This window comes from Mugil cephalus, chromosome 8 (assembly GCF_022458985.1).
Source record: "Mugil cephalus isolate CIBA_MC_2020 chromosome 8, CIBA_Mcephalus_1.1, whole genome shotgun sequence".
NCBI classification, from domain to species: domain Eukaryota; kingdom Metazoa; phylum Chordata; class Actinopteri; order Mugiliformes; family Mugilidae; genus Mugil; species Mugil cephalus.
In genome coordinates this window covers 8,463,313-8,489,070 of record NC_061777.1, presented here as the reverse complement: position 1 = coordinate 8,489,070, position 25,758 = coordinate 8,463,313, and the positions used below count along the sequence as shown (strand labels likewise).

Below are 25,758 nucleotides of genomic sequence, written 5' to 3'. Positions count from 1 at the left end.
TTCTGTCATTACCTCTCAGCAACCTCCTTGATTATTCCTCTTTGTTCCACTCTACCATGCTTTTCTAAATACAAGCCTATTTGAGATCATGCATTCAGTATTTTTTCAGAGTACTAATGTTAGTGCCACAGGCTGATATGAACGGTATGAGGTATGAGGGTTTAAATCTTGGCCTGGTAACAGCACGTCTCCACAGTGAGTTAATTTGGTGAGAAACTATGAAACCAAATAATGAAATGAAACAAGTAGAAAATTAGTGTGAATTTATTTGAGAAAACTTCTATTGAATTACTCATTTGCACGTTAAATAGAGAAAACATAAATAAAGAAACATTTTACATTAAAAACAAGTAAAGATTTTTTTTTCTCCGAACTATTAGTCAATAAATGAACATTTCTGATTTTGTGGAAGCTACTGAGGCTGAGGGCCGTCCTCAGTCAGTGTTGAGGTACAGACAGACTCCCTGAAGGACCCAGTGGGAGATGTGCACTGTGGTGGGCAGGTCTGCCTGAAACACCAACCCCACACCCATCCTGTCCCTCCGCAATGAAGTGGTGTACACTGGTGTCCGCAGTGTATTCTGAAGGACAAACACATGAAAATACGCGGTTAGAGAAAACATCTAAACAGTGGACTGTAGCGTAGTATGGATCCACACCTGTACCGAGCGGCGATGCTCCTCTATGGGGACGATTTTCAGGATGGGCAGTTCAGCAACCAAAACGTTAGGTTTACTCTTCACCAGGCAGCTCTTCTCCATGTCCCAGTCTGCTCCCTCCAGATACAGGCCAGAAACAAAGCAGCCTGCAGGGAATAAAACCTCAGGTTTAAAAACGATCGCTGCGTGTGCTGCCAATGATGTGTGCCATCTCCTTACCCTGCTGGGGTTTGTCACTGACTTCCTCCTCGCTGCGGTATTGAGTCACCTGTGTGCACAGTGTGGAGTGATCCAGAGGCCAGCCATGTTTCCTGCACGCAGCTTGAACCACAGCACTCAGGTACGACTGTGGGGTGTGGAGCCCTGACAGCCACATGACTTTGGGCTCTCCCTCATCCACCTGATGGACACGAGAGACACAGAAACATTGGTTAACTTTAAATTAATGCTAAATATGCTGTAAAATGTGATATGGTTATATGTGCCCGTCGTTACCCAACGTCTATACTGTTCATATCGCATCATTAAATGGCTCATCCAGTTGCCGAGGGACTTCAGGGTGTCAGGAGCCAGCTTCTTCCAGTCGGCAGGGATGTGATTGTTAAAAAGGGCCAGAGCCACTTCATCCAACTCACTGCTCATACCCACCTCCCCAGACAAGGCCTACGGGACACAAGAGTATTTGAGAAATCCATACCAGCGCACAAAGACACAACAGACATAATGTGTTTTATTCCCTTTGCTACAAAGCTTTTAAACACAGACTCCACTCATTTCAGAAGAAACTTTTAACGTTTTATTTATTTATTTATTGTAATTATTCATGGGAGTTTTAATAATTCTTGAATTTTCTGATCAATTATTATGTTCCTGTGCATTTATTGTTTCCTTGGCTTGTTTATTCATTTGACTGATTGACTCATGCATATGGAAAAGCTGCAAATGAATTGCCCTGTTGGGATAAATAAAGTTCTCTCATCTGAACAGCCGTATGACCGTTTTCCTGTTGTCTTTTTATCTTCCCCTCCTTCTCACCTTCTGCAGCTCAGTCAGAGAGTGCTGCATGCAGACCACCAGTTTGTTGAAGCACTCCAGTTCTTGAAGCAGGACCACTGACGTCGGGGAAATGTCCGTGCCGAGCTTTTCACGGATTACGTCCACGTCAAATAACTTGGGCAGCTTTTCCTCGACGTCCTGGGCCACTTGGCTGACGTGCTGTTCCCGACGGATGCTCACGTCAGAGTCACCTGGGGTGTGACAGCGTTGAGGATAGTTGGCAGCAAAGACAGTAAAGTCTTAAGAGGTGAGAATCATACCCGTCTGAGGCTGAAGGTCTATGAGGTGAGTCCACATTTCTTTAGCTGCTTGCGTGTAGTATCCTATCTCTGCATTGGAATGGAGACCCAGTACCTCTGGCGTGTTTGAAAGTGGCATGTTGTCGATCTCATCTGTAACAGGGGTAAACCTGTGAGTGCCGATGACAGACGATTCAGATCTTTTTGGTTTAAAATACGAGAATTAAAGCCATGAAAACAACAACACACCAACATATATTTCCTTCGGCCCAGCCGGAGGGATCTTGTAATCTACATCTTTGTTAACAAAAAAGTGGAACTGTCGGAAAGTGTAGAAGAGGAAGTCTCCGAGGTACTCATCCATGTACACAGTCAGGATCCTGCGGTCGAAGGTGTCTAATGCTCGGCCGCCGTACATCACCTAATACAACGATATACAGACATGCTAAATGTAGCAGGGCAATCAACATACAACTTAAAAACAAACACACAATATAAAACTACTTCACTAACCTCCCCGATAATGTATTTGAGGCTTTCCCAGGGTATGTCGTCTCCTTGGTTATGAGTTTTTGTCAGGTAAGTGTTCAGGACCTCCACACTCGCCTGTTGAGCACAGTTACGTCAAAAGAATTTAAACTCAACCTAAAGTCAAGATTGTTTGTTTTCCAACGCAGTGTTAGACTCACAAAGAAGTCAGACTGGCTGAAGTCGCAGGGCACATTCCAGCCGATCTTTCCATACTTGCTCCTCTCTTCCACCACAGCGTGGAAGAAGGCCAGCACGTACACCAAGCGGCTGAATGCAGGGTGGGGGCACGCTGTCAAGGTCTCATCTGAGATTTTGGAGTATGTGGCTCTCATGGTCAACTTGAGACTGTTGGGAGGCTCTATCACTACCTGCACACAACGTCAAAGCATCATATGTGTAAATATATATTGCAAGTATGTCACTGTTTCTCCATGTCATGTTGCCATCATATACTGTAGATTAAAAACATTCAAACAACTACCATCTGTTGACAACACTAGAGGAAGTAAAGATGCAGTGTGCTTCACCTTCAGAGATTTCTTCAGGATGCCAATGGGGAAATCCTTAATGGGGCTGGTGGTGAGCCACAAGCGGAAGTTTGAGTTGGGCTTGGTGATTCCCTCCAAGGCTTTCTCCAGCTCCTTTAGCCGCTTCCCCAGCAAGTGGCAGTTGTGTAACATCAGCCACTGCCCCCGAGACACGGCCTTCTCCAACAAATCTAGCGCCACCTTGATCAAAGTCACAGCACACATCTCGATTATCTCGATTCTTACTTTTTATATTGAATTAGTTTCATAGAGGAGACACAGAAGTGTTCAGTACCTTCTCTTGGCCTTGGCCCATCGCAAGGAACCTGAGCTTGCTGCCCGACCTCTCTGCTAGTTCCATGAGGTCACTGGTTGGGTCAGAGCCAGGGCTCAGGATGAAGACGATGGGTGAGAAAGGTTTGCTCTGTTTATAGACCGCATCATAGCTGATCACAGGGGGCTGTACATATCTGAGAAGAAACACGAGAAAACGTGTGGATACGTGCACCACACTGGTGAACTAGAACTACATACAACTTATATTTTTAGGTGTAGGCACTGATTCTCATCCATCACATAAATTATTTATTCAGTTGTTGTACAGTGCTCCTTCTCCTTAATTTTAGTGCCTTAAACCATTGCACATTATGAGATATAGAGATATAAGTATATACAGTAGTAGTAGTCTCACTTGTTGCCCATGGTAACCGTGACATAGTCAGCGACCGCTCTGTAGACTCTGTCGACACGGAAGCAACGTAGCAGCAGAAGCTTCTGGAAGGCTGACAGACTCTCATTGTATTTCATGGGAAATGGAGCCTGTTCTGGTTGCTCTAAGTCAAACCACTGGACAAAAAAAAAAAAAAAGTAAAAGAATGAGATCAAGGCTCAGCTGATTCAGTAACATCCCTTCAGTAACATCCCTTCAGTGATTTTGTGTCACTTACAGATTTCCAGTCTGCAGAATTTTTCTCAATGTCGTCAGGCAGAGAGTTGAACTGCTCTGGAAAGAGCTCTGAGAGTTTCACTATGTCCTCCCAGCCCTGATCTGGAAGCCAGTCATGAGGCTTTCCATGTTTGCTTTTTTCCAGGGATTGATTACCTTCACATATAAAGTTTAAAAATAATTAAAAATCACTTTGGACTTTGGTTATTAGTATAATCTACTTGATATTTTAGAGCTCACCTTTGATAAAGAACTCCAGCTCCTCCTGAGGTGCCCTCCCTTCTGTCTGCTCTATCTTGATGGTCATGTTAAAGGAAAAGAGCAACTTGTGTCTCTCAAACAGCCCTAGGGATTTGCAAGGAGCTCAGATTATAAAACCCACAAGGTAATCGGAAATAATTCATTCCATTATTCATCATTGTCCATAATTACCTGTGCAGCCGTAGTTATAAACATTGTATGTCAGTGTGTTAATGATGTTCTCTAGTCTTTGCTGAAGAACAGAGCAAGGTTGAGCTTTTCGCATGGTAAATTCAAACACTTCCAGATAGGAGGCCAGCGAATACTGGTACATGTTGTTCACCAGAGCCAACTCTGTTAGCACGAAGAACAGGACGGCACCACATTTGGCTGCAGGTCTGTAGGCATCTCTGAGTTTATCAATGTCCATGGACGTTTTCTCCGCCAACTTGAGTTTCTCAAACACCTTTTGATCACAATTATCAAATGAGGGACAAAAACAGGATTAGTGACTTTTGTGACATTGCTATTCTGCCTTTGTTTCATTAGTCTTTTCTTTAACTGACCTCACAGGCTTTTGACTTAGTTTCCTCCAAAGCCTGGACAAGCCCTGCGTTATCGAACATGTTGCCCGTAGACATGGTGAGTTCTCTGAGTAAGGAGTCCTCAAGGTTCTTCAGCAGCTTCTTATTGCTGCTTGTGTCTTGGATCAAACGCTCACGCTGCTCCTCCAGCTCCTTCTTTTCAAAGTGCATGATAATGCTCAACAGCTGGTCTTCCACACCCTTAGGTGTCACTGCACGTTTCATAGATACAATGAATGGAGAGAAGCCAACAGTGATGCAGTACCTGATGTTTAAATGATACAAACAAAACTATGGCTGCACAGAAATCTTACCAGAGTAGTTTATGACCATGGCATTTCCAAACATTGATTGAGAATATTTGGGGTTTGCAAGTTTGGTGTTGAGGTACAGCTTAAAGTTGGGATCACATTCCAGCCCGTGGTCACCCAGCATAATGACTTGTCTACCATCTGCTCCTTTGACATACTTCGCTAGGACATTGTAAATCACTGGGTCAATGTGCTCATCCACATCTTTGAGAAGGAAAGGGAAGCCATACTTGATGGCCATCTCCAGCTGGGTCAGGAAGTCTTCATCATTGACAGATGAGATCTGGGGCAAAATAGACAAAAACGATGTCACACTGTCAGGATCACGTTTCATTTGTCTGTCAGCAGTATAAGACTGCCTAAAAACATTCATTCTGAAACTTGTCTGAAAATAAAACAGTTTGAACCTTAAGGTTTTTTTCCTCCTTCTTCTTAATCCAGTTGAGCGCTTGCTGTTGAGGGTCAATACACATGGGAAAACAACTCCCTCTGGTTGTGAGGATTTCATTCTGCACGGACAGCTCATCTGGAGGCAAACCCTCTGAGACCCATCTGTCACAGAGGATTTATTTGACACAAAGTTAGGTAAATCCTTGGATGTCAGTGTTGAGAGAAGCCTAAACCACTTGCCACAGCAAAACCCCCTAACATTTCACATCATGTTATGTTGTTTTAAGTTTCCAAACATTCAGAGCGCACACTCCTCACCTGCTGATTTCCAATTTATCACTAAGAAGGTGTTCCAATTTGAAAGGCTGGCTCAAGGGAATGCCTCTCTCCTGCACATCTCGAACCCATTTCTGGTATACCATTTCATTCCTGAAGTCCCAGCTGAAGGCCCCTTCGTAGGTCAGAAAACCAGCAGAGATCAGGCAGTCACCAAGGAGACTCATGCGCCGCTGCTTCAACTTATCCAAGTTTTCTGTCCACCTGAGTTTGGATAGTAAAAATGATAAAGACAGAGTGATGAAGAAAAATAGACAAGCAACTACTTGTATGGTGGTTAGACTCATAGAGTCAAGTGCTGTGACTTTTCAAACCCCACCTTTCTTTCTCAGAGGTCAGGTCAGACATGAGTTTGTCAGCAACTACAAGCTTCTTCTCCATGAGATCAGCTTCCTCCTGTAGCAACCCTTTCTCCGCAAGAGCAGCTTCATACTTTTCTCCAAGACCTGGCAGTTCTTTCTGGATATCAGCAAGCTCACCCTGAATATGCTCCAGTTCCCGCTTGTTCTGAAAGATGTTCTTCTCTAGACGTGACACCTAAAAATGATTCACCAACAGGGCTGTTTAATTTGTAAGTGTAGAGTAGTGTAGTTACACATGTAAAAAATATTACTAATATTACCTTCTCTCTATAGGGTTTGGCAACATCATAGTAGCCTAGGAACGCCTCCACAAACTTCAGCATTACTGAGCCTGCCTTGCTGATAGCTTGCATCTCCTCAAAGCTCGTCTGAAGGTTCTTTAGGGAGCCTATCCATGGGAAATTGCAAAGACAAGGATTATGAGAAATGCCACTACCAAGTGGCTACACAGGCTGTACTATTACTCTATTTGAGTTTCCATTGACCCTGCAGCCAACTCACCTCTGACAGTTTTGACTTGGTTGTTATTTACGGAATCGCAGTCCATCTCTATCAACGAACGCAGGAAGTTGCCCTCTGACATCATCCCCTTGGCTAACTGCCAACTGATTTCTTTGTAGCCACGCAGCACCATGACGCATCCACAAACCAACTCCAAGGGTTTGGGTGGCTTGGCAAAAGATCTGCACAATGATAAAACAGGGAAAGGTAAGGTGAATGGCCCGGTGGCTATCATAGTTAACTACTCCAACAAACAGAATGAAAATCATGTTCTGGGTAGAGGGGGAAGTATACCGGACGTCAGTGACAGCAGCTCTTTCCAGGTCTTTCAGGGCGTTGCGAGCTGCCTCGAATGCTGTAAAAGCTTCAGAACTTTCAGCGTTTTTCTTCTCAAGAGCTATGACTTTGTCCTGCTCTTCAATCTCCTTGGCTTTGTCTTCTGCCAGAGATTTCTTTTTCTCAGCTAGAAGGGAAAGTTAATTTGCAAAACTGTGTTTAGTTTCAGAACACTACAGTATATTGTTTATTATGCCACAACTTAAGACATGCTGACCTATGCTTGTGTGTGAGACAAACTCATCCAGCAAGGCTTCAGAAGCTTTGGACTTTTCAGCGAGGACGACCTTCTGATCTCCCAGAGTGATATTCAGTTCTGCCAGCTGCTCACTGGCTTCTTTCAGTTTATCCAAACCTACCTCTAGACGCTCGCATTGAGCTAGGACAGAGTAGAAATGTCTTAAATCATCAAAACATATCAATGCACAGCAGCTGCGAAGCAAACGCTTTCCACAGATGCTGCAAAGATATTAAGCGTTCCTCTTCTCACCCAGGATATATTTGTCCTTTTCCTCCAAGAGATTAGAATATGTGGTGATAAAGCCTATGTAGTTCTTTGGAGTAACATGGTTGCAACGTCTGTGTTTTTGCTGTAATAACTTGCTGTAGTGAATCACAGAGCTATGGACCATGCACACATGATCTATAACTGCTGCAGAGTGTGCCTCAGGAATCATTGGACTTTCACCTGTAAAAAATAGAAACAAAACGGTGGGAATTCAGAAAAGTGTTGCTGTTGAGCTCAACTAATTGTGGTGAAGAATGCCATTAAGTTGCTTTTTTTCTACATTTCCATAACAAATGTCTTTTAAAAAATCACACCAAGGAAAGACTGAGCCACGGCAAGTAACGCCTCTGGAGGCCATGGCAGGAGCCAGTCTATCACAGTGTTTTTCATTAGTCCTGAAGGGAGAAAAGTGCACAGTTAGCAAAACAAAGACAGAAATGATGTTATTCAAGTGAAATCTGCACATAAAATTTACCTGGGAAGTTTCTGCATTGTGTCCTCAGGGTGTCTCCCACTGGAGACATGCCTAAAACAATGTGTAGATTGTTGCTACTCTTGTTGACAAAGAACTTCCACAGGCTTTCTTTGGAAAGACTTGCTCCCATCTCAAGAGCCTCACTTTGTAGCTGGTTGAGAACTGACTCCTTCTCATCATCAGGAAACAATGCAGGAACCATGCCTATAAAGAGAGGGCATTATCAGAGTAGCATAGCTAGTAAATAAGAAGCAAATCAAGTATGAGAGAAGAGGTTAGAGTGATATCCAACCTGAGGTGAGCATGCTGTTAACAAGTTCAAAGAAGCCTTCCTCAGCAACATGAGCATCAGTAAAGAGGAACACTGTCTTCTTATTTTCAATGCCGAGCTTCAAGTACAGTGTTTTCAGGTCTTCCCGAAAGTTAGACTCACTGTATCCTCTGCTCACTTTAATCTCAAACACCTGGGACAAGCAGATTCAATTACTGGAGATTTTCTTGTAAAAATACAGTTTGTAATTCCTATTTTCTATTTATTCCAGATTTAGTAGCATTACAGCTGGAGGACTGCTGTTTTCACACTGTAAAAAGTGTCATATACTGTAGTGGTAAACATGTTAGTATATTTATTCTATTATTGACGGCTTTACATATGACATTTATTCTTCATAAAAGCTTAATGAAACGAACATACAGTATTTGTAAAATGTATACGTTGTGTTGTACAACCTCACATCCGGCAGCGAAGGCAGCAAGCTTTGCGAGGGACCGCTTCCCAGAGCCCCCGACACCAACGAGCAGTGCATGGCCACCATCCATCCGTATGATGCGGTGTACACGGGTCAGATGTTCCAGGGCATCATCAAACAGTATAAGATTCATTCTCAACTTTGTCTCATTGTACTCCTCGAGGATTTCCTGCAGAATTAAAAAAAAACACAGTGGTCCTTCAGTACATTTAAAACAAAATAGCAGTAAATGATTAAAACAAATAAATATACTATCATGTTCTAAAAAGGGCATAAGACTGATCCCACCAGCATCGTTAATGACACTGTTAATGATTTGACAATACCTGAAACAGGGCTTTTGAAGCCTCATAGTCTTGTATGTCCCCATAGACCCTTGGTTCTGTTTCACTAAGGGCTGTTGTGTAGTCTCCAAAAAGAATTGGATCCTTCATGGCTCCGTCCATGTCTGACGTGAAATGCTCCTCAATTAGGTCTCTTATGTGACCTTGGACCTGGTGGCAAAACAACACTGCAGCATTTAAAAAAACTAAAATAAACAGATAGACAGTAGAGTTTGTGTCTACAAGTGTTGGAGGAGCAGTTACATACATTGTACCAGTCAAGTATCTATTTATTGTAATGATTACCAGAGCTTTGTCAGTTTCATCAATGAGTCTGTCGTGGAAGATTCTCAGGCACTCATTTCTCCACACACGCACAAACTGGGTAACAGTCGAAAACCTGTTATAGAGAAATTGCAAAGATATTCAGAAACATACATCTCTGTTAATCTGTCAGTAGGATGAATTTTACCTGACCTGTCAGGTTTGGTGAGAGTGAGTCCATTGAAAACTCTCGACAGATCCCTCATGTTGAAGATGTAGTGGAACTTGGAGGGAGTGGGCAGCATTTCCTTGATGATGACGTTGTAGAGTTCCAGTGTACAGAAGGTGATTTTATCACAAACCTCCTGTACGGCATCTTCAAATGGCTAAAATATAAACATTTCATAAATGTTTATTAATTCTCAGTGACATGGATGGTAAAGATAACAGATATGAATTTGTGTGGAAAAGACATAATCACCAGTGTGTGGCCTTTGATAATAGAAGCATAGATGAGGTGGAGGGACTCCACTGTAGGAGAAGGAATTCTGAAGACACTGAAGAGTGAGATGAAGCGAGGATCCACCTCATTCCTTCCACCTCCTGCTTTTCCCATGGCAGCGATAAAATCAAGGTCTTTGAGGATTTTATAGCTCAGCTCCTTCCCTCTGTCATAGATGCCTCCTCGGTCCAACAGCAACTTAAGAAGCGCAATAGGCTGTTGTGTGCCGTAATTATCCACCTGGACAAGTGTATTCCAAACATGCAAGTGTATTACTAATCATAGTAAAGGAAATGAGAGAACTAGTTTGAAAGTTTGCAGGAGGTACCTTTGGAATACTTAAGTCATCTAAAAAGACCAGCAGTCTCTTCCCCATAGGAGGGCCATAGGTCTCTTTGGTCCTTTTCCCTACGTTAGCCTCCAAGTTCCTCTGAAGGTCCAGTGAAGTTGTCGTGGATGAGAAGTTGACAATCAAAGTATTCTAGAAACAGAAATTAAGTCATGTAAAGTAGAGTAACACAAGAAATGTGCATATAGTACACGCATGGTTGGCTTTTGAATTTACCCCTGTATCTGTATTAACATTCTTCAGAAAGTTATGAATGGTGGCTGTCTTGGAAGCGCCTGACTTCCCAACCAGTAGCACCGGTCTTTTTATCTTCACCATCTGTTTCAGGATCCAGTTGGTTCTTGTGGTGTCAGTAGTTGGCACTAAAGCAAATATGGAGAAGGCACAAAGTTTAAAACCCATCTAATTTGTCCTCCCTTTACATCTCACATGAGCGATCATTACCTAGGATATCAGCAAACTTCATTTCAGGGTTGTGAATGTATTGGGCAACCAGGGAACTCCATGGAACCCACTTTTCTTGTATTCCATCAAAATGGAAGTCATACAAAGTTGGGAGGTAACCTGTATGGACGCAGTTTATTATCGATTCTTGTGAAAAATAAACTGGAAAATTAGGTTTGCTGTCATTGTGGTACTTATTCAACCAATACTTATTCAACCAACAATTAATTGTCATTCCCTGGACAAATTCTTGATTTTTACCTGGAATCTCACCAGGTCCAGCCAGGGCTTTTTCATCTTGAACTATGGTCAAGCAGGAAACTTTTTTAATGAACTCATCAAACCTGATCCTACAACTCTCCAGCAATGTGGCCCCTAGTGAGCAGTACAGAGCTTCCAGAAAGAGGCCCTCCATGACTCCAGCATTGCTGCTCATGCTCTCAAGCAGCACATCCAGCATCAGGCACAACTGTGTCACCTGAACACAGCGGTGCCAAAAAAAAGTCACAATTAATTCAAGTAGTATGTCACTATACCAGTCTAACTGCTTTACTGGACTGCAGTTGCCATGGATGATACATACCATATTCACAGATGTCTGCGGAACGACAGTCTCTAGTTTCTGGCCCTGTTTGCCATCAACAACACCATTCACAATCATATCAACCGAGCTGTGCACGTATTTCTCAAACAGTCTGTTGAGCTCTTCTTGTTCCTAGAAGACAAAAAGTAAAGGCATTTGGATAAACAACTTCTAAACAGGTACTTTTTTTGATATTTTTATCTTTGTTATACCTTCTCAGGTCTGCTTTGGATCCATCTCTTCCAGTAAGGGGCATATCGCAGGTTTTGGGGGTCAACAAAAACCATCCCACAGCGGGAAACAGTAACAGGAGAAGCATACTGCAAATCTCCAACCTGTGACAGCAAAGTTTTTATTAATGTATACTTTAAAAGTTGCTTTACAGAGAAGTGCATGGAAGGGTATCCTGCTAAGAGCAACCCAAAAACTGAGACAAACCTCAAACAGGAGGGCGCAGTGACTTCGCAAACGAATCCTTTCTCCGTTTGCTAGAGTGAGGAGTTTGTTGTCATCCATCACTGAGTTCATATTCTCGACCCACAGAGGATCCACATCACCATCAAATAGCATGTACCTGTGAGTCAAAGATCATGCCTTCTATTACTTTGCAAATAAACACTGACTTATTAAAATGTCTCCTTTGATTGTTTAACTTTTTACCTCCGCTCCTGTTTGTCAGAAGGCTTGTTGATCTCACGGAAGATGGTAGATAAAATCCCATCAGTCCAGTCATGAGTGTCAGGATCCAGAACACCATAAAGTTCAATGACATTCACGGCTTTAGGGTTCAGGGGATACAGCTTGGTTTGCAATCCCAGTCTGAAAATTGAGAAAATGACTGGTTACAACTATTCACACAAACGTTCAGGAACGTGATGTTGAATTACACTCACTTGCTCTGAGCGTGACATAATGTATTGATCACAACAGATTTTCCTCCACCAGTCGGGCCAACAACCATAGTAGCATGCTTGCTCATCATTGTCTCATACATCTGAACCACTTTATCTACCTGAAACCGCAGATGGGATAAAGAGTAAGGTATATCATCAATGACAGGCAAGCTTTTGTCAGTGAAATTAAGTAATCATTAAGTAACGTAAGGAAGACGGTATCTCAAAGGATCTTATCTAGGAAACATTGATGAAACACCTGGTCAGGCAGTACGACATATTTCTTCTCTTGCAGGATCTGCTCCACGGCATCACTGATGCTGGGAACCAGAACACGAGGACAGTCCAGCCCAGAAAACAGGTCTGAAAGCAGCCCGAGGAACACAGGGACATCCTCAGATACAAGCTTTGGCAAGTTTATGTCCTTCAGAGAACGCATCAACAGCATGTCCTGTCAAGCAGAAAGAGAAATACTGCAAATAAGTGAGAGGAAAACATGTTCCCATGATTTAACAATAAAATATTCCAGGACTGTCAGCAAAAAACACCTACCCAAGTTGGGTGAGGATTATTTAACAAGAAATTAGCCACCAATGATTGATGCATAATGAGTAAAACTCTAAATCTACAACAGGAAATGTACTTTTTACAATCAGCAGCCAACCTTCAGTTTATACTGGAGTCACAAATAACTTTTTAATATTCTGTTCACTACATTAAATTGAAACACACAAAATGTTCTTGGGTCTCTACCTCACTGAGGGACCCTGAATCTTTCTTCAGCTGTCCAGCCATCACAAGGACAGACTTCAGAGCTCGCAGGCCAAAGTCATAATGAGGCTGCTTGGACAGCTGGTTACAAGCCAGTTTATACATTACTGTCATCTTCTTTGCAAGAACCTGAAAGGAGTAGAAGAGAAGATGCAGTAACATAAATTATTATGGCAGTGCATGTAGACGGTTAATTTTTCACTCCTCGGGTGTTTTCTGCCAATAACAATGCAATTTGTGTTTGAGTGTGCATCACCTTGGCTGTTAGAAAGCCTTCAGAGAAGAGAATAATCTCACAAATCTGCTGCAAGTCAGGCACAATGACCACCACTGGCCTGAAGTGGACTTTGACTGAATCTGGGAGCTCTGTACATTCTGGGTAACCAGGGTTCATAGTGATGAAAATCCCCATGCGGTCATCCAAGCTGATCTCTTGCCCTTCAAACTGATTTAGTGAGAAGGAGGTTGAGTACAGGGGATAATGGTGAAGAGGACACAGTGAAAAATCATTGAATATATTTAATAATAACAAATTGATTTGTTTTCAGTGTACTAATTACTGGTCCTGTATGACTACAAGAGACTTACATTAAACCTTTTGCAGTGTAGAATGAGAGCGTTGCGGATTGTCTGGATTTGGGAGGCGATAACTGACAACACTGCAGCACTGATACGGTTTAATCTGTCAAAGCAGCCCCAAGCTCCACACTGGGCGAGGCCAGAGAAGAGCTTACCCATGGCCTGAATACAAAGAGTAAATGGATTAGGGTCAAAGGTTTCTGACAGAGGATGATTTTTCTTCATTTTTCTCTCATGAATATCATGGGGTTCTTACCATGTGATCCATTCCCTCGGTGCAGCTTGTAACCACACAGAGTAGGCCTAAAGCTTTAGCCAGGTCTTTGGTGGTCTCCGTCTTTCCTGTGCCAGCTGGTCCAGCAAGAGCTCCACCCAGGTGCATTGAAAGAGCCTTCACCGCATATACACACACATTAACAGATATCGTATTGTCAGGACAAGCTGACAGATTAATGAATATGTTACAAATATACAAAGTCACTCAAACCTGAGTGAGGGTGAGATAGATCCGGTCTGTCATTGGGGTTATAACCAGTCTACCATTCAACCCCATGTATTCGTAGCCATACGAGAAGGAAGCAGCGCACTGACGCACAAACAGGTTGTCTTGTCCACGAACCCAGTAGAATCTTAGTTGGCTTTCCCACTCAAATCCTTGTGGATCCATTAAACTGGAAAAAGATTGACATTTTGCTTTACGCTTTTGCCTTCATCACCAGTAAAGGAACTGTCATGTTCAAATGGAAAAGTTAACCCCGCAAAGATTTACCTGTTTTGCATAAGGCTGTCGACAATGTCTCTTGCATGGACATCTATGATAAGCACCGTGTTCAACTTTCGTCTTTCATTTTTCTTCATAGGCTGAGTAATGCGTGTTACCAGTTCATTAATCTGCTGGTGCATTTTTTCAGCATAGTTCTTGAATGCATGCTTCTCCCCTTTCTTCACATTTTTAAAGACGTCCTCTACCTCCCAGGTCCACCACGCTTGGTTTGCAGCCAGCACCACCATGCCCTGGTACAGGAACATCCAATCGACCCTGAGAAACATGAGAACAATGGGACAATTTTTCTCTTGCCCATGACACATTATTGACTGTTGCTCACACACGCATAATATGTACACACACCTACTCCTGTCTTGACAGTAATAGAAGATTGCCTCCTTGGTGATGAGCCTATTAGTCTTCCTCATTTCCATTAGTACCCCCATCATCCACTCTTCTGCTCTGCCCTCTACTGGCACAGGTTTCCTCAGCTCCATCACCTCACCCTCAGCCGACACCATAGCTCCAACTACTGTATCCCCTTTGCTTCCCACATCAAATCTCAGAGAAGCTATGTTGTCATACATCTTGAGCAAGAAAAGAATAAATCATATCAAAGTGTTTATTCACACATGGCATGCACAGATTCTGTAATGTGTTTTTGATTCCTTTTCCATCGTCTGTGGTGCAAGGATACCTTGATCATGTGCTCCTGGACACAGGCAGGGTCACTACTCCCAAGAATGATGAGCAGTTCGTCATCAGAAATGAAAAAGAAGCGAGGAAATGCATTCCGCTTTGAGTCCAGGTAGTCATTGAGACTCTTCTGGCACCTTTCTAGATCATCACTCAGGGCCTGCAGGTCCGTTAGTCGGTTGGGACTGAGGCAACACTGCTTAATGTTTGGACCCTGTTCTGTGTTACTCATTAACTATAGAAAAAAGGAGAAAAATACATGACTTTGACATGTTCAGTAATGGATAACGTTGATTTCATCAAGCTAATATTATTACAACACTCACAGTCTTAAATTCTTTGTGTATGTTATCAAATTTCTTAGCATCCTCGGGCAACTCTGAGCGAATGTCTCCACCGATGAATATGCTCCCCAGGTACATCCATTTTCGTTGAACCAACAACCATACCTGAGCAAGAAATATTTTTTATTATTATTAAAGGCTTTGTGGACCAGCTAAAGTGCTATGGAGAATTCATCCCCCCTAACTGACCTCTATTGTCTCACTGATAAGGGACAAATCTTTTTCCCATTGCCGTATGATGCCAAGGAAAGGCCCAACAAAACGGCTGCCAGCCATGCTCTGTAAGTTCATGAGATCGTTGTCCACATTCAGCTGGATCTCATCCACCGCACCCAGAATGGAGCAATGCTCCTGTGTACCTAGGAAGTAGGGCTGCAGGCTGAATTTCATGTTTTCCCAGGTGTCCACCACCTCCTTCACACCCTGGAGGCACAAACACAGATAAATAATAAGGATTTCAGACATAACTCCTAACTCCAGATAGAGATATGTGTAATTCAAGTGTAAAACTTGCCTTTTCAATACTGAGCTCCTTCACAGCAGAGTGGACAATGTCACCTATGACATCTGCATATTTGTGCAACTCCATCGCAAACATATTCTCCAGGGTGACGCTGTCTGTGTTCATCTCAAAGCTAGTGGCAGTCCTTTCCATCAGCTCCTTCCAGTGTCTGAAGGATAGACAGAAAAAAGAATGAATTTATCAATAATCTGCATTTTGATTTTGGTGTCAGATTTATTCCAGGTTCTGGTATGAATCTTCAGGCTGACCTGTCTCTGAGGGCCTCATTCTTCAGGTCCAGCAGAAGAGGCAGAGACTCCCTAAACTCTTTCATGTGTCCTTCCAGGTAGAAGGCCACAGACAACACCTGCGCATCTTTGGGCAGCTGCCTCAGCCTCCCGAGGAAACCTTCAGCACCTTCTTGAAGCAACTGGATGTTCAAATCTGCCCACAGGATTTGAGACCACTCAGCCTTTGCATCCTGAAAGATGTAAGAACACATAATACACAGGAAACATTTGAGTAGATGCTTATATAATATCCCATGATGCAATTTCAATTTTGAACTAACAGCCACCACATCCCACCTTCTGATCTTTATACAGATCATATATCAGTCTCAAGCCATTCATGTCCTTCTGCATGCTGATAACATCTGGATACACAGTGATTGGTAGGTCCAGCAGCTTCTCAGCATTAGTTAGCTCCTGGCGTTCTGCCACTAACTTTGCAAGGTCTTCCTCATATTTTTCTATAATTGCCAGTCCTGCAAAGACCAAACAAGAGAGTGATTGCTTTAGTACATTTAAGCATTGACAATATATTATTGTTTCAGTAAAGCCACAATCCTAGGACACAAGTACCTTTCTCCAAATCATTGCCCACAGCACCAGGACCATGCATGCTGAAGCTTTCAGCAAAGATAGACAACTCTTGTTTAAACTCTTCAATCTTCTCCTTTGTAATCTGTGAGCGCAGTGATGGGAGAATAGGGAGGATAAGAACTGTAAATGTATATTGCAGATTATTTGTGCTTGATGTCTTACCTCAGTAAATGATTTCTTCACATCAGCCAGACTCCGATCCACTTGAATGGATTCTGTAAACTGTTCATTCCACATCCGACCAATATTAGCCACCAACTGCAGTTCGTCCTCCGCAACCTAGAGCAGAAAAAAAAAACATTAATACACACAATTTTGAATTAAATACAGTGCAACATTAAAGACACACTACCTCAACTTTGTACATGGCCAGTGTTCGGTATCGTTCCTGAATGTCAGTGAATCTCAGCTCCACATTACAAGCCATGTCCCTGATATCTGAGATGGTGCCAAGGATAGATCTCAGTTCTTCAAAAGTGTCTGGGAATTCTTTCAGCTTCCTAGAGAGTTGCTGGTGAATAAAATAATCGTAAAGATGAAACACATAACGATCTAAAGAACATTTACTATAAAGAACGACTGTGTGGCATGATTAAGTACCGTGAGCTCATCTCTCAAGGTGAAGAGATCCTCTTTGGCAGGCTTGATGAGGAAGCTACCTAGTGAAGTGATCCAGGCCTCCGCAATCTTTTGCACTGTGTGAGCCAGAGGCTCCAGGTTTAGATGGATGGCATGCTCATTCTTAAACAGAGGCTCCAGCATAACTTCCTGAAGGATCCCAGTTAGGAACTGCAGCTTATCATCATACATGACACAGGATGGTTTGTTTGCAGCAAACTTTTCATTGACAATGGTTTTGTCACTCTCCCAAAGAGGCCGATAACGTTTCCAGTGTTTAAGGTAACGATCCATGTTGAGGAGAAGTCGCTGGGTGTTCTGGGACACTGTCATCGCACACTCATTTACCTGCGGATGCTGCCACACTTCAGTGAAGAAGCTAAACATCACCACCTCACCTTCCACATGCTGTGGAGGGCACTTAATGCAGGTCCCATGCATCCAACGCACAAAATTCTTTAACACAGAGATGAGGACAGAGTCATATCACTTCATCGGCATCACAAATGCTTTTTGTCTTTTTAAATGCACTGCTAAATAAGTAAAGAAGTAACTGTGATCTTCCCACCTTGGTGCTCTCTACACAGTCTTTGATCAATTGCATGATCAGTCCGTAAATCTCATTGCTTCGGGGCTGCAACACTATTTTAGGGGCAGACAGAATGGCATCAATTTGGAAAAGAGCTGTGTTTCCCATGAGCGCCATGTTGAGGGCCTGAAGATTCCTGGGTGTAAAGGTCAACACAAAGATGTTACAAGGATTTGCAACTTATGTACATACACTACAGAAGTGCAGTAATTATTACTACTCACACAGTAAATAAAATCATCTATTTACCTCAGCACCATCTTTATAAGGGAGTCTAGCACCTTGCGTTCCCAGTACATGTAGTAATTTGCCATACTTTTGGCTTTACTGCTACTGGTCTCCATGATCAAAAATTCCGTCTTAGTGATGAGGGATCCAATGTCTGCATACTTCCTGCTCAGTACATTCACATTCCTGGCCCGTTCTTGCTCAATGTTTTCACAGAACTCCTTCACACCTTAAAAAAAATAGTATGCGATTAGGTGAACGAAAACACATCTAAGTTTTATTTTAAAAAAAATTAGGAACAATAAATCTTATCTTATAAGTCTACCTGGTAGGTCGTTCGATTTATCCGGTACCCGAAATTTAAGTAAGTTGGCCGTCGCCATGGATTGCAACTTAAATTCAATTTCCTTCTCATTGTTGTGAATCTGACTGACAAGTGACTCAAATTTAGACACAGCCTGAAGGGCTTGGCCGATGAAGTGGGGGATCCCTAAAACCAAACACATATCAATTTCATCAGATTGCAAGTGTGCATATATGAAATTACATTTCAGTACCCGTTAGCACAGTACCTAAGGAATTCCAGTTGAGTCTTTTGCATCCAAAACTCATCTCTTTTGTGACTGCTTCAATCTGTGGAGCCATCATATCGATATGTGCCTCACTCAGGGTGTTCAATATAGAGTGGTAGGAGTTGACAACCTTCTTCAGGTCACTTTTATAACTAAAATCAAGGTTGAAACAGGCCAAGTCAGAGACTACATCAATCTGTCGTTCTGAGGTTTACTATAGACTCTTCATAAAGGCATCACCTCCTGAATTCGCGTTGTCGTAGAGCTATGTTTTCAGCCATATCAGGCACAGAGAAGTCCAGTGACACAAGGTCCTTCGTCTCATCAATTATTTCATTGATCTGTGGATCAAAGTTCACAGAGTACAGCACATCCCTCCATAGACTTGTTTCAGATGGTGGTGAATCCTTAAAATAAGAACAAGATATTTTAGAGAGATTAGACAGAGTAAAATTGTATTTTTGCACAATATTAAATGAGTAAACAGACAGAGATACATACCACATCTGACTGGATTGGGTTTTCCCTGATCATGACCAACAGGGACTTTTTCATTAGAAATGGCAAGCTGTTTTCCGTCTCTTCCATCCAGCACTGATATTTCTTCACTTCATAGTCCTTGAACTTGCCTGCCATTTCCACATACTTGTTTTTGGCCTAAACAGAGTACAACAAAAGTCACAGAAGGGCTTTTCATAGCACGTTGGAGTTGAAACAGCTAAACAAATTCACACTAACCTTCAGCATAGAGTTGTGTGACAGTGAAATAACTCACCGCTTTGAACTGTTCGTTCTCCAGCATCTCTGGCACTTTCAAGAAGGGAAGGATGGTTTGTTTGATGCGATGGAAAAGATATCGAACCCATCTGATGGCTCCAGCCACAGGTGGGTCACTCTTATATAAGGGTGGTTTGTCTTTCTCTGCCTCAAAGATTTCATTTATGCTGTCCACCTACAACAATGATAAAAAGCCTTGCTTGTGCTTGTGCTACACCATGTCAGTCTATTCAAAGCAATAATAATACACTTGTACAGCAGCTACATGAAATGAAAATGGACTATTTGTATCTCAGTAGTGACATTAAAGACTATGAAATGTGATTCTAAGATTTAGTTAGTTGTAGTTACAGTAACTGAACTGAACAGTAAAATATCAAATTGGCACTCACTGTACCTCTTTGCAATACTGGGTCACAATGTCATTAAACTTCATCTTCAGATGGTTGTTGATAGCCTTTCTGGAGCGGATGGGTTTGAATTTCAGCACCATCTCTAAGGCAGCAGATGAGGAACGCAGCGTCTTAAAACACTGATCAATTAAGGTGATGGCCTCTTCCTCAATAGCCTGAGCAGCCAAGTAATGAATGAAAAGGGACATGGCAAAAATAAAATAATGCAATTATATTGTTGCAAATGTATATATTTCACATTTATAGTCGTAAATGATATGACAATGCAATGATATGTTGGTCCAGAACATTTAAAATGCATCGTTAATCTCCTAAACCCACCTGAACCATAGTGTTGAACTCTTGCATGATCGCTTTCCAGCTGCTCATCTTAAGGATGTCGAAAAGATCAAATCCAAATTTCTCAATTGGCACGACCAGAGCATCCACCCTGCACAGCACTTCATCAATGCATTTTGGGTCACCAGTCACACCTTTTAGCTCTGGGCCGAAGATGTTATAGAACTCCTCCAAAGTCTGTGCAACACAAATCCGAGTGAATTGTTTCAAGAAAAACTGAGCTTTATAAATTTGCATGTTCAGTTATTGAGTGAGGCAGTATTTATGAAGTACACTACAGATCTTATCATTCAATTCAATGAGAAGGTGTGTCCAAACTTTTGATTGTTAGTGTATGTGTTTATACACTGACCTCCAAAACAGAGTACAGGTCCTGGCAAACTGAAGCCATGTAATCAGTCCTCTCAAACAGTTTCTTGCGGTCAAACTCCCAGCGGGGTCCCCTGCCCATTTCTTCGATTTCAGAGCGCACCTCAAAATAGGATGACTTCCACTGATCCAGAACCTGCTTGGCTTCATGCACCATGGATTTGTCCACGTCCCTCTTATCTCTGTCAACACATTATTAAGGTATATTGAAACAATCAAAGATGTGAACATATTTTGTTACATTTTCATATTCATACTAAAACTGGACATCCTGTGTGTATCCACACATACTTGAAAAGTCTGCAGACATGGATTCCTCCAGCCACACGGTCACAGAGCTGCCAGGCAATACGCTCCATTAGAGGGACCATGAGCTCATTTGTGTTGTAATGGCAAGAGGTCAGCCATACAATTTCCAGGCTCTCCATCAGTGGGGGAATGTTCTCTAGGATCATACCAAAGCTTGATCCAGTGGCCAGATTCTACAACAGAAAAAAACAACAACTTTTATGTATCACTATTTAAAACAAAAAACACATCCAAATGTGACATATGTACAGCAACTACCATCTCTGGGCAGTCATCTTATTCATTATTAGCAAGACAGAGCCAATCAGTCCAAAGAGTATTCCACAATAATGCACTTCTAAAAATGACTGACCATGAAGTGTCGTTCCAGTATCTTGAGAAAGCGCAGGTTATCATCTGACTCCAAACGGTATTTGGTAAGTTCAGAGACTGTTCCTTCCAGAGTCTGAACAATGCCTGGATCAGCTTTTGTCATCACCTTCAAGATCTTGTCTATCACAGGCTGCTTGAGCTTCTCGCTGAGAGCACTCAGCACAGATGCACGCTCCTGCCAAAGTGCTATTTCGGCCAAAGGGCTGGGTGCCTGGTGGAAAATAATGGAAAGTGAATGCTCCTTTCCATTTTGAGCAGACAAATTCAATTTATCGGTCTGATTCAAGACATTTCCGCAGTAATTATACATGTGAATGAATGAATGGTGGGTGTGACTCCAAGTCCTTCAGCTGAAGCATTTTAAGTCAGCCTCGGTTCAACCATGGAACACGGAAAAAGTCACAAACCGTTGGGTTTTTGTTTTGCTGCTCCTCAATAACAGTAGTTATCTGAATTTGCCAGTTCATGACACACTGCTCCAACTTCTCTACCATCTCTGGATTAGAAAGCAATATGTCCACCTCCGGCTCCAGGTCGAGCTCAGGGATGTGCAGTGAAATGTTATCTGTGACAAAAGAGCTTTATTTTTGGATTGTAATTCCCATTATGAAATAATATCAACTAGCCAACAGATCCAGAATGGATCAAAACACACAGAAAGTGAGGGGGAAATTCAGGAATGCCAAAGAGTTGCCAATTACTCAGCAGAGGTCAATAGAAAATATTCTTGCTTTATTAATACTCACATACAGATACATTAAAAATAATCTAAGAAAACAAACCTGCAATCTGAAGCTTGAGGAGAGTTGAGTTGACCACTCCCAAAAACTTGTGTGTCCTGTTGAGCAAGTCATCACGAAGCATGAATGGCTGACTTTGCTCCACTTGATTTACATCTTCATCCTCACCACTGATCTCCTTTTGAGGAGACTCTTCTTGATTTTGGTTACCCGCTTCAGTTTTTGTCCTCTGGGCCGTAAACAAGGGTATATAGACCTAGCAAGACAGCATGAAAGTGAAAGCATGCATCTTGAGCTCTCAAGTATTGTATTTTCTGCATTTCTACAGTAGTTAGTTTATGGCTTACTAACTGGGATTACTTTTGTTTTTTGGATTGCTTTTTTCTTTTTATTTACTTACATGGACGAGTTTGTCCCGCAGCACCTGAAGGGGGTCTCCGCTGTGCATTCCACTATCAAACAGCTTGGGTAACAGTTTGTATGCTTCATTCATATCCGCAGGTACAACAATCCTATCTGTATAAAACACAAATAATAAGGGCAGTAGTAGGTTCGATTGTGTTCAGTCGCAGTGATGCTGAAGTGCCATCTCACCTTTTGTTCTCCTGAGAAAGTAGAAGACAAGAGACTTCAAAAATCTCTCTGGGTGATGGTTTACTGCTACATGCAGCTCGGTGTGATAGACCACTTTGACCTCAGTCCTCTGAAGACATCACAGCACAAATCCATTCATGAATTAATCAATTAAACGTTGTTGAAACAATCCCAAACTCGATTTAAGTAACACTGAAGTACAGTCCCTGACAAAAGTCGCTCAGGTAAGGACATAGTACCTTAAAATGGCATATAACTTTATTTCTAATCATTCAATTGTTATAATAAATGGTTCAATTTAATGTCAAAGGAGTTCACATAACTGGGTTATAATAACTGGGCGCAAAAAGAAACCATCAAAAAGTGTCCTGACTTTCACAGCTTGGTAAAACCCATAACATCTGTTTTTGCATGGACAAAAGTCTTGTCATGTCTTTAAATGATTCAACCAGTCACAGATAAGAGCTTCACCTGTGACAAATACTATAAGTAACACATTCCCACGTGTCTATTAAAAGAACCATGGCAAACCAGACCTTCATGTGAAGTGCAACCTGACCTCTGACAACATGTCAAAGATTCAACGTCAACCAAAGTGCTGATCTTCAAGAGCTTCAAGTGGAAATGATAGAAAAAAGATGTGAAGAAACTGGTGCAGTTTCAAGGAGCTTCAGGATTGGCCTGCCCAGTCACCAGATTTGAACATTATTGAGCACATCTGGGGTAAGATGAAGGAGGAGGCTTTGAAGATGAGACCAAAGGATCTTGATGAACTCTGGGAGTGCTGCAAGACTGCTTTCTTTGCCATTTCATGACTTCATCAGTAAGTTATTTGAATCATTGCCGAGACGTATGGATGCAATCCACCAAGCTCATGGAAGTCATGCACGTTATTAATTATTTTTCCCAAGTCACCGTGACTTTATGTTCTGATGTTATTGTAGCATGTTTGTGTATTCAAAATAAAGTACAATTTCTACTGTGCATTATTTGTGAATGCGACTATAAGACTTTTGTCTAATAAAATCCGACTTTTCAGTCCTATTTAAATGATAAAAATCAATGAATGATAAGACTTTATTTTGTTAAAATAAGCATAATCTAGAGCACATGCGTCAAAGAGTGGACAGAACACAACACTGAGACTCAGGACTAAACAGCAGACAGCAATGTGCCTAAATTGCAGTTATTTTTATATATTAAAATATTAAAAGAATTTACTTGTTCTTTTTGCACTTAAACACATGGAAAAAATCCAGTGTTGTTGTTACTCATCGATTATTATTTTACTGGTCTGGCCCACTTGAGATCAAATTGGGCTGTATGTGTAACTAAAATGGGTTTTACACTCATGATCTAGAGGCCTTTACCTTTCATATCCATTTCTGATTACAACTGATAAATTTACAGAGTTACTTGCTGTTCCTACAACTTAGCTGAGGAACAAGACTTTTGTCAGGGACTGTATGATCAGTGTCTCCTCTGAATCAGAGATGACACCTACTCCACTTACCCTAAAGGGCATGTTGTCAGGTTCTGTGAAGTCTTCATCTTGTGTCTCCTCTGAGATTATAAACATTACAGTTAGATGCTTTACATGACAACACAATTCAACATGCAGCACCTGAGTGTTTGACCATCTCCCGATTTCATTATATTCTTTATTGTCTGAGTAGGTTCTCAATCTTCCAGTTCATTGTGCATTCAATAAACAAAGTTAGAGAAGCTAGAATTTCCAGTTTAAGTCCAGTTTATTCCCCTTTTTATTGCGAAATAACATGTAGATGTTAGAATTGAGAGAGAAGTACTTTTAAACAAGCATCTGCCTTGTTAAAACTAGGGGAAATAGATAATTAAATTGAAGCGTTGCTCACTTGTATTATATTTAAGGCCACATGGGGGATACACATGGACATAGCCAACGCTTACCGATAGGAACTTCAACTTCAATTTCTTCCTCTCTAATAGTTCTGTAAAACAGAAGAGTTGATGGTAACTCTTCCACGATGCTGTCCAAATAAAGAACGATTTTGTCTTCCTCTTCTCCATCTTCCCGACTGAGAAGTTGATCGAAACAGTCGGGATCGGAGCAGTTGGCTAAATTGAGGCCGGCAGATACAACCTGTCGTATCCACTCCACTCGTAAGTCGTCGTGGACCATTCTTTCCCCTTTTTTTTCAATTATTGCTAAAAAACATTTGATTAAGTATGTTTTCCCCAAAAGGCATCACTTCTTTCTCGCTGACATGCCTTCACTGGAAACTAAAACTAACTGAGAAAAAAAAATGGTTGTCGGAGGGAACAACTGTTAAGCGTTGCCTCGGTAACCGTTAAACAGTTCGCTGGGTCACATGATGCGGAAGTGTTGACTGGAAGGCAGCTGATACCTGCGTGTACCTGCATCTGAAAACAACGATACCCTTTTAACTAAACAGTAAAGTGTGATCATTACCATACATAACAAATTGGCACTGTGGTTGGGAATTGAATTAATTGATGACGATACTACTACTACTACTAGTACTACTACTAATAATAATAATAATAAAGGACACATACATCCGGTTATTATTGATTAAATGTGGCTGGCCTTATGTAGCTATATCTATATTTAGAGTAATTGAGTAAATGACACCCGAGATGAAAATTTACTGGACATACTGCAGGGTAAGAGATGTTTGGGGGTAATTCAGAAAAGGCATCATTACATAATTTGTCCAGCAGAGTGCGCGCCATGTTTACAATGGCGACATACACCGATCAGGCATAACATAGTCGTGACTCATCAGAGAATGGACATGGTTCTTCTGAGGGAGGTCTGTGGTGTCCGGCAACAGGATGTTGTTAGCGGGGGTCTTTGGGTCCTGTGGGTTGAAGGAAAGTCTGTATATCAGACTTGTTCCAGTGCATCCCACAGACACTTGATCAATTTGGCATTCAGGAAATTTGAAGCCCAGGTCAACACCTTGCGCTGTTGTGTCAGGGTGCATCCTGCTGAGTGTCATTGCTATAGGGTGGGGGTGCCTGGTCTGCTTTAGGTGGGTGGTATTTAGCCAAGTAACATCCACACGAATATCATCACTAAGATTTCCCAGAAGAACATGTGCCGCACAAAATGGTCAATGCTATTCATTTCTAGTTTTAATGTTTTGGCAGTTCAGTGTAAGAGTGTGTTAATAATCCTATTT

At 41.9% G+C, this 25,758-nt stretch overlaps 1 protein-coding gene across 1 annotated transcript; it reads right to left on the bottom strand.

Annotated features, from left to right (window-relative positions):
- Window positions 1-253: 253 nt before the first annotated feature.
- On the bottom strand, window positions 254-24,738 carry dnah10 (dynein axonemal heavy chain 10). The gene is made up of 78 exons (XM_047590960.1): window positions 24,500-24,738; window positions 24,084-24,133; window positions 22,571-22,679; window positions 22,377-22,492; window positions 22,019-22,232; window positions 21,644-21,801; window positions 21,217-21,447; window positions 20,847-21,037; window positions 20,539-20,737; window positions 20,169-20,363; window positions 19,832-20,002; window positions 19,433-19,609; window positions 19,162-19,314; window positions 18,898-19,064; window positions 18,658-18,809; window positions 18,411-18,575; window positions 18,107-18,314; window positions 17,837-17,993; window positions 17,251-17,724; window positions 17,003-17,161; window positions 16,813-16,929; window positions 16,630-16,732; window positions 16,354-16,532; window positions 16,036-16,247; window positions 15,779-15,935; window positions 15,454-15,687; window positions 15,247-15,369; window positions 14,922-15,155; window positions 14,588-14,811; window positions 14,228-14,497; window positions 13,946-14,129; window positions 13,715-13,849; window positions 13,468-13,620; window positions 13,136-13,324; window positions 12,862-13,008; window positions 12,368-12,559; window positions 12,109-12,227; window positions 11,876-12,034; window positions 11,654-11,789; window positions 11,428-11,550; window positions 11,216-11,347; window positions 10,894-11,110; window positions 10,633-10,752; window positions 10,405-10,550; window positions 10,168-10,320; window positions 9,819-10,079; window positions 9,551-9,723; window positions 9,380-9,473; window positions 9,077-9,244; window positions 8,731-8,919; window positions 8,294-8,465; window positions 8,002-8,205; window positions 7,841-7,921; window positions 7,509-7,706; window positions 7,236-7,397; window positions 6,977-7,145; window positions 6,683-6,864; window positions 6,442-6,569; window positions 6,139-6,356; window positions 5,802-6,023; window positions 5,501-5,645; window positions 5,097-5,376; window positions 4,765-4,994; window positions 4,391-4,664; window positions 4,199-4,303; window positions 3,960-4,114; window positions 3,704-3,858; window positions 3,308-3,482; window positions 3,013-3,213; window positions 2,644-2,853; window positions 2,468-2,560; window positions 2,204-2,375; window positions 1,976-2,107; window positions 1,695-1,906; window positions 1,155-1,322; window positions 879-1,059; window positions 660-805; window positions 254-581 (listed from the first exon to the last, which is right to left on the bottom strand). The coding sequence occupies exons 1-78, from the start codon at window positions 24,729-24,731 to the stop codon at window positions 435-437; spliced, it is 13,638 nt and encodes a 4,545-aa protein (XP_047446916.1). The 5' UTR covers window positions 24,732-24,738; the 3' UTR covers window positions 254-434.
- Between the last annotated feature and the right edge of the window lie 1,020 nt (window positions 24,739-25,758).

What these genes read in the sequence shown, in the direction of transcription:
- dnah10 (XM_047590960.1), bottom strand. Translation starts at nt 24,731, where the DNA reads ATGGTCCACGACGACTTACGAGTGGAGTGGATACGACAGGTTGTATCT. An exon ending in AGCAAAACAAAAACCCAACG is followed by an intron (nt 21,448 to 21,643) that starts GTTTGTGACTTT and finishes ATTTTCCACCAG; the next exon opens with GCACCCAGCCCTTTGGCCGA. An exon ending in TCCAGGAGCACATGATCAAG is followed by an intron (nt 14,812 to 14,921) that starts GTATCCTTGCAC and finishes TTCTTGCTCAAG; the next exon opens with ATGTATGACAACATAGCTTC.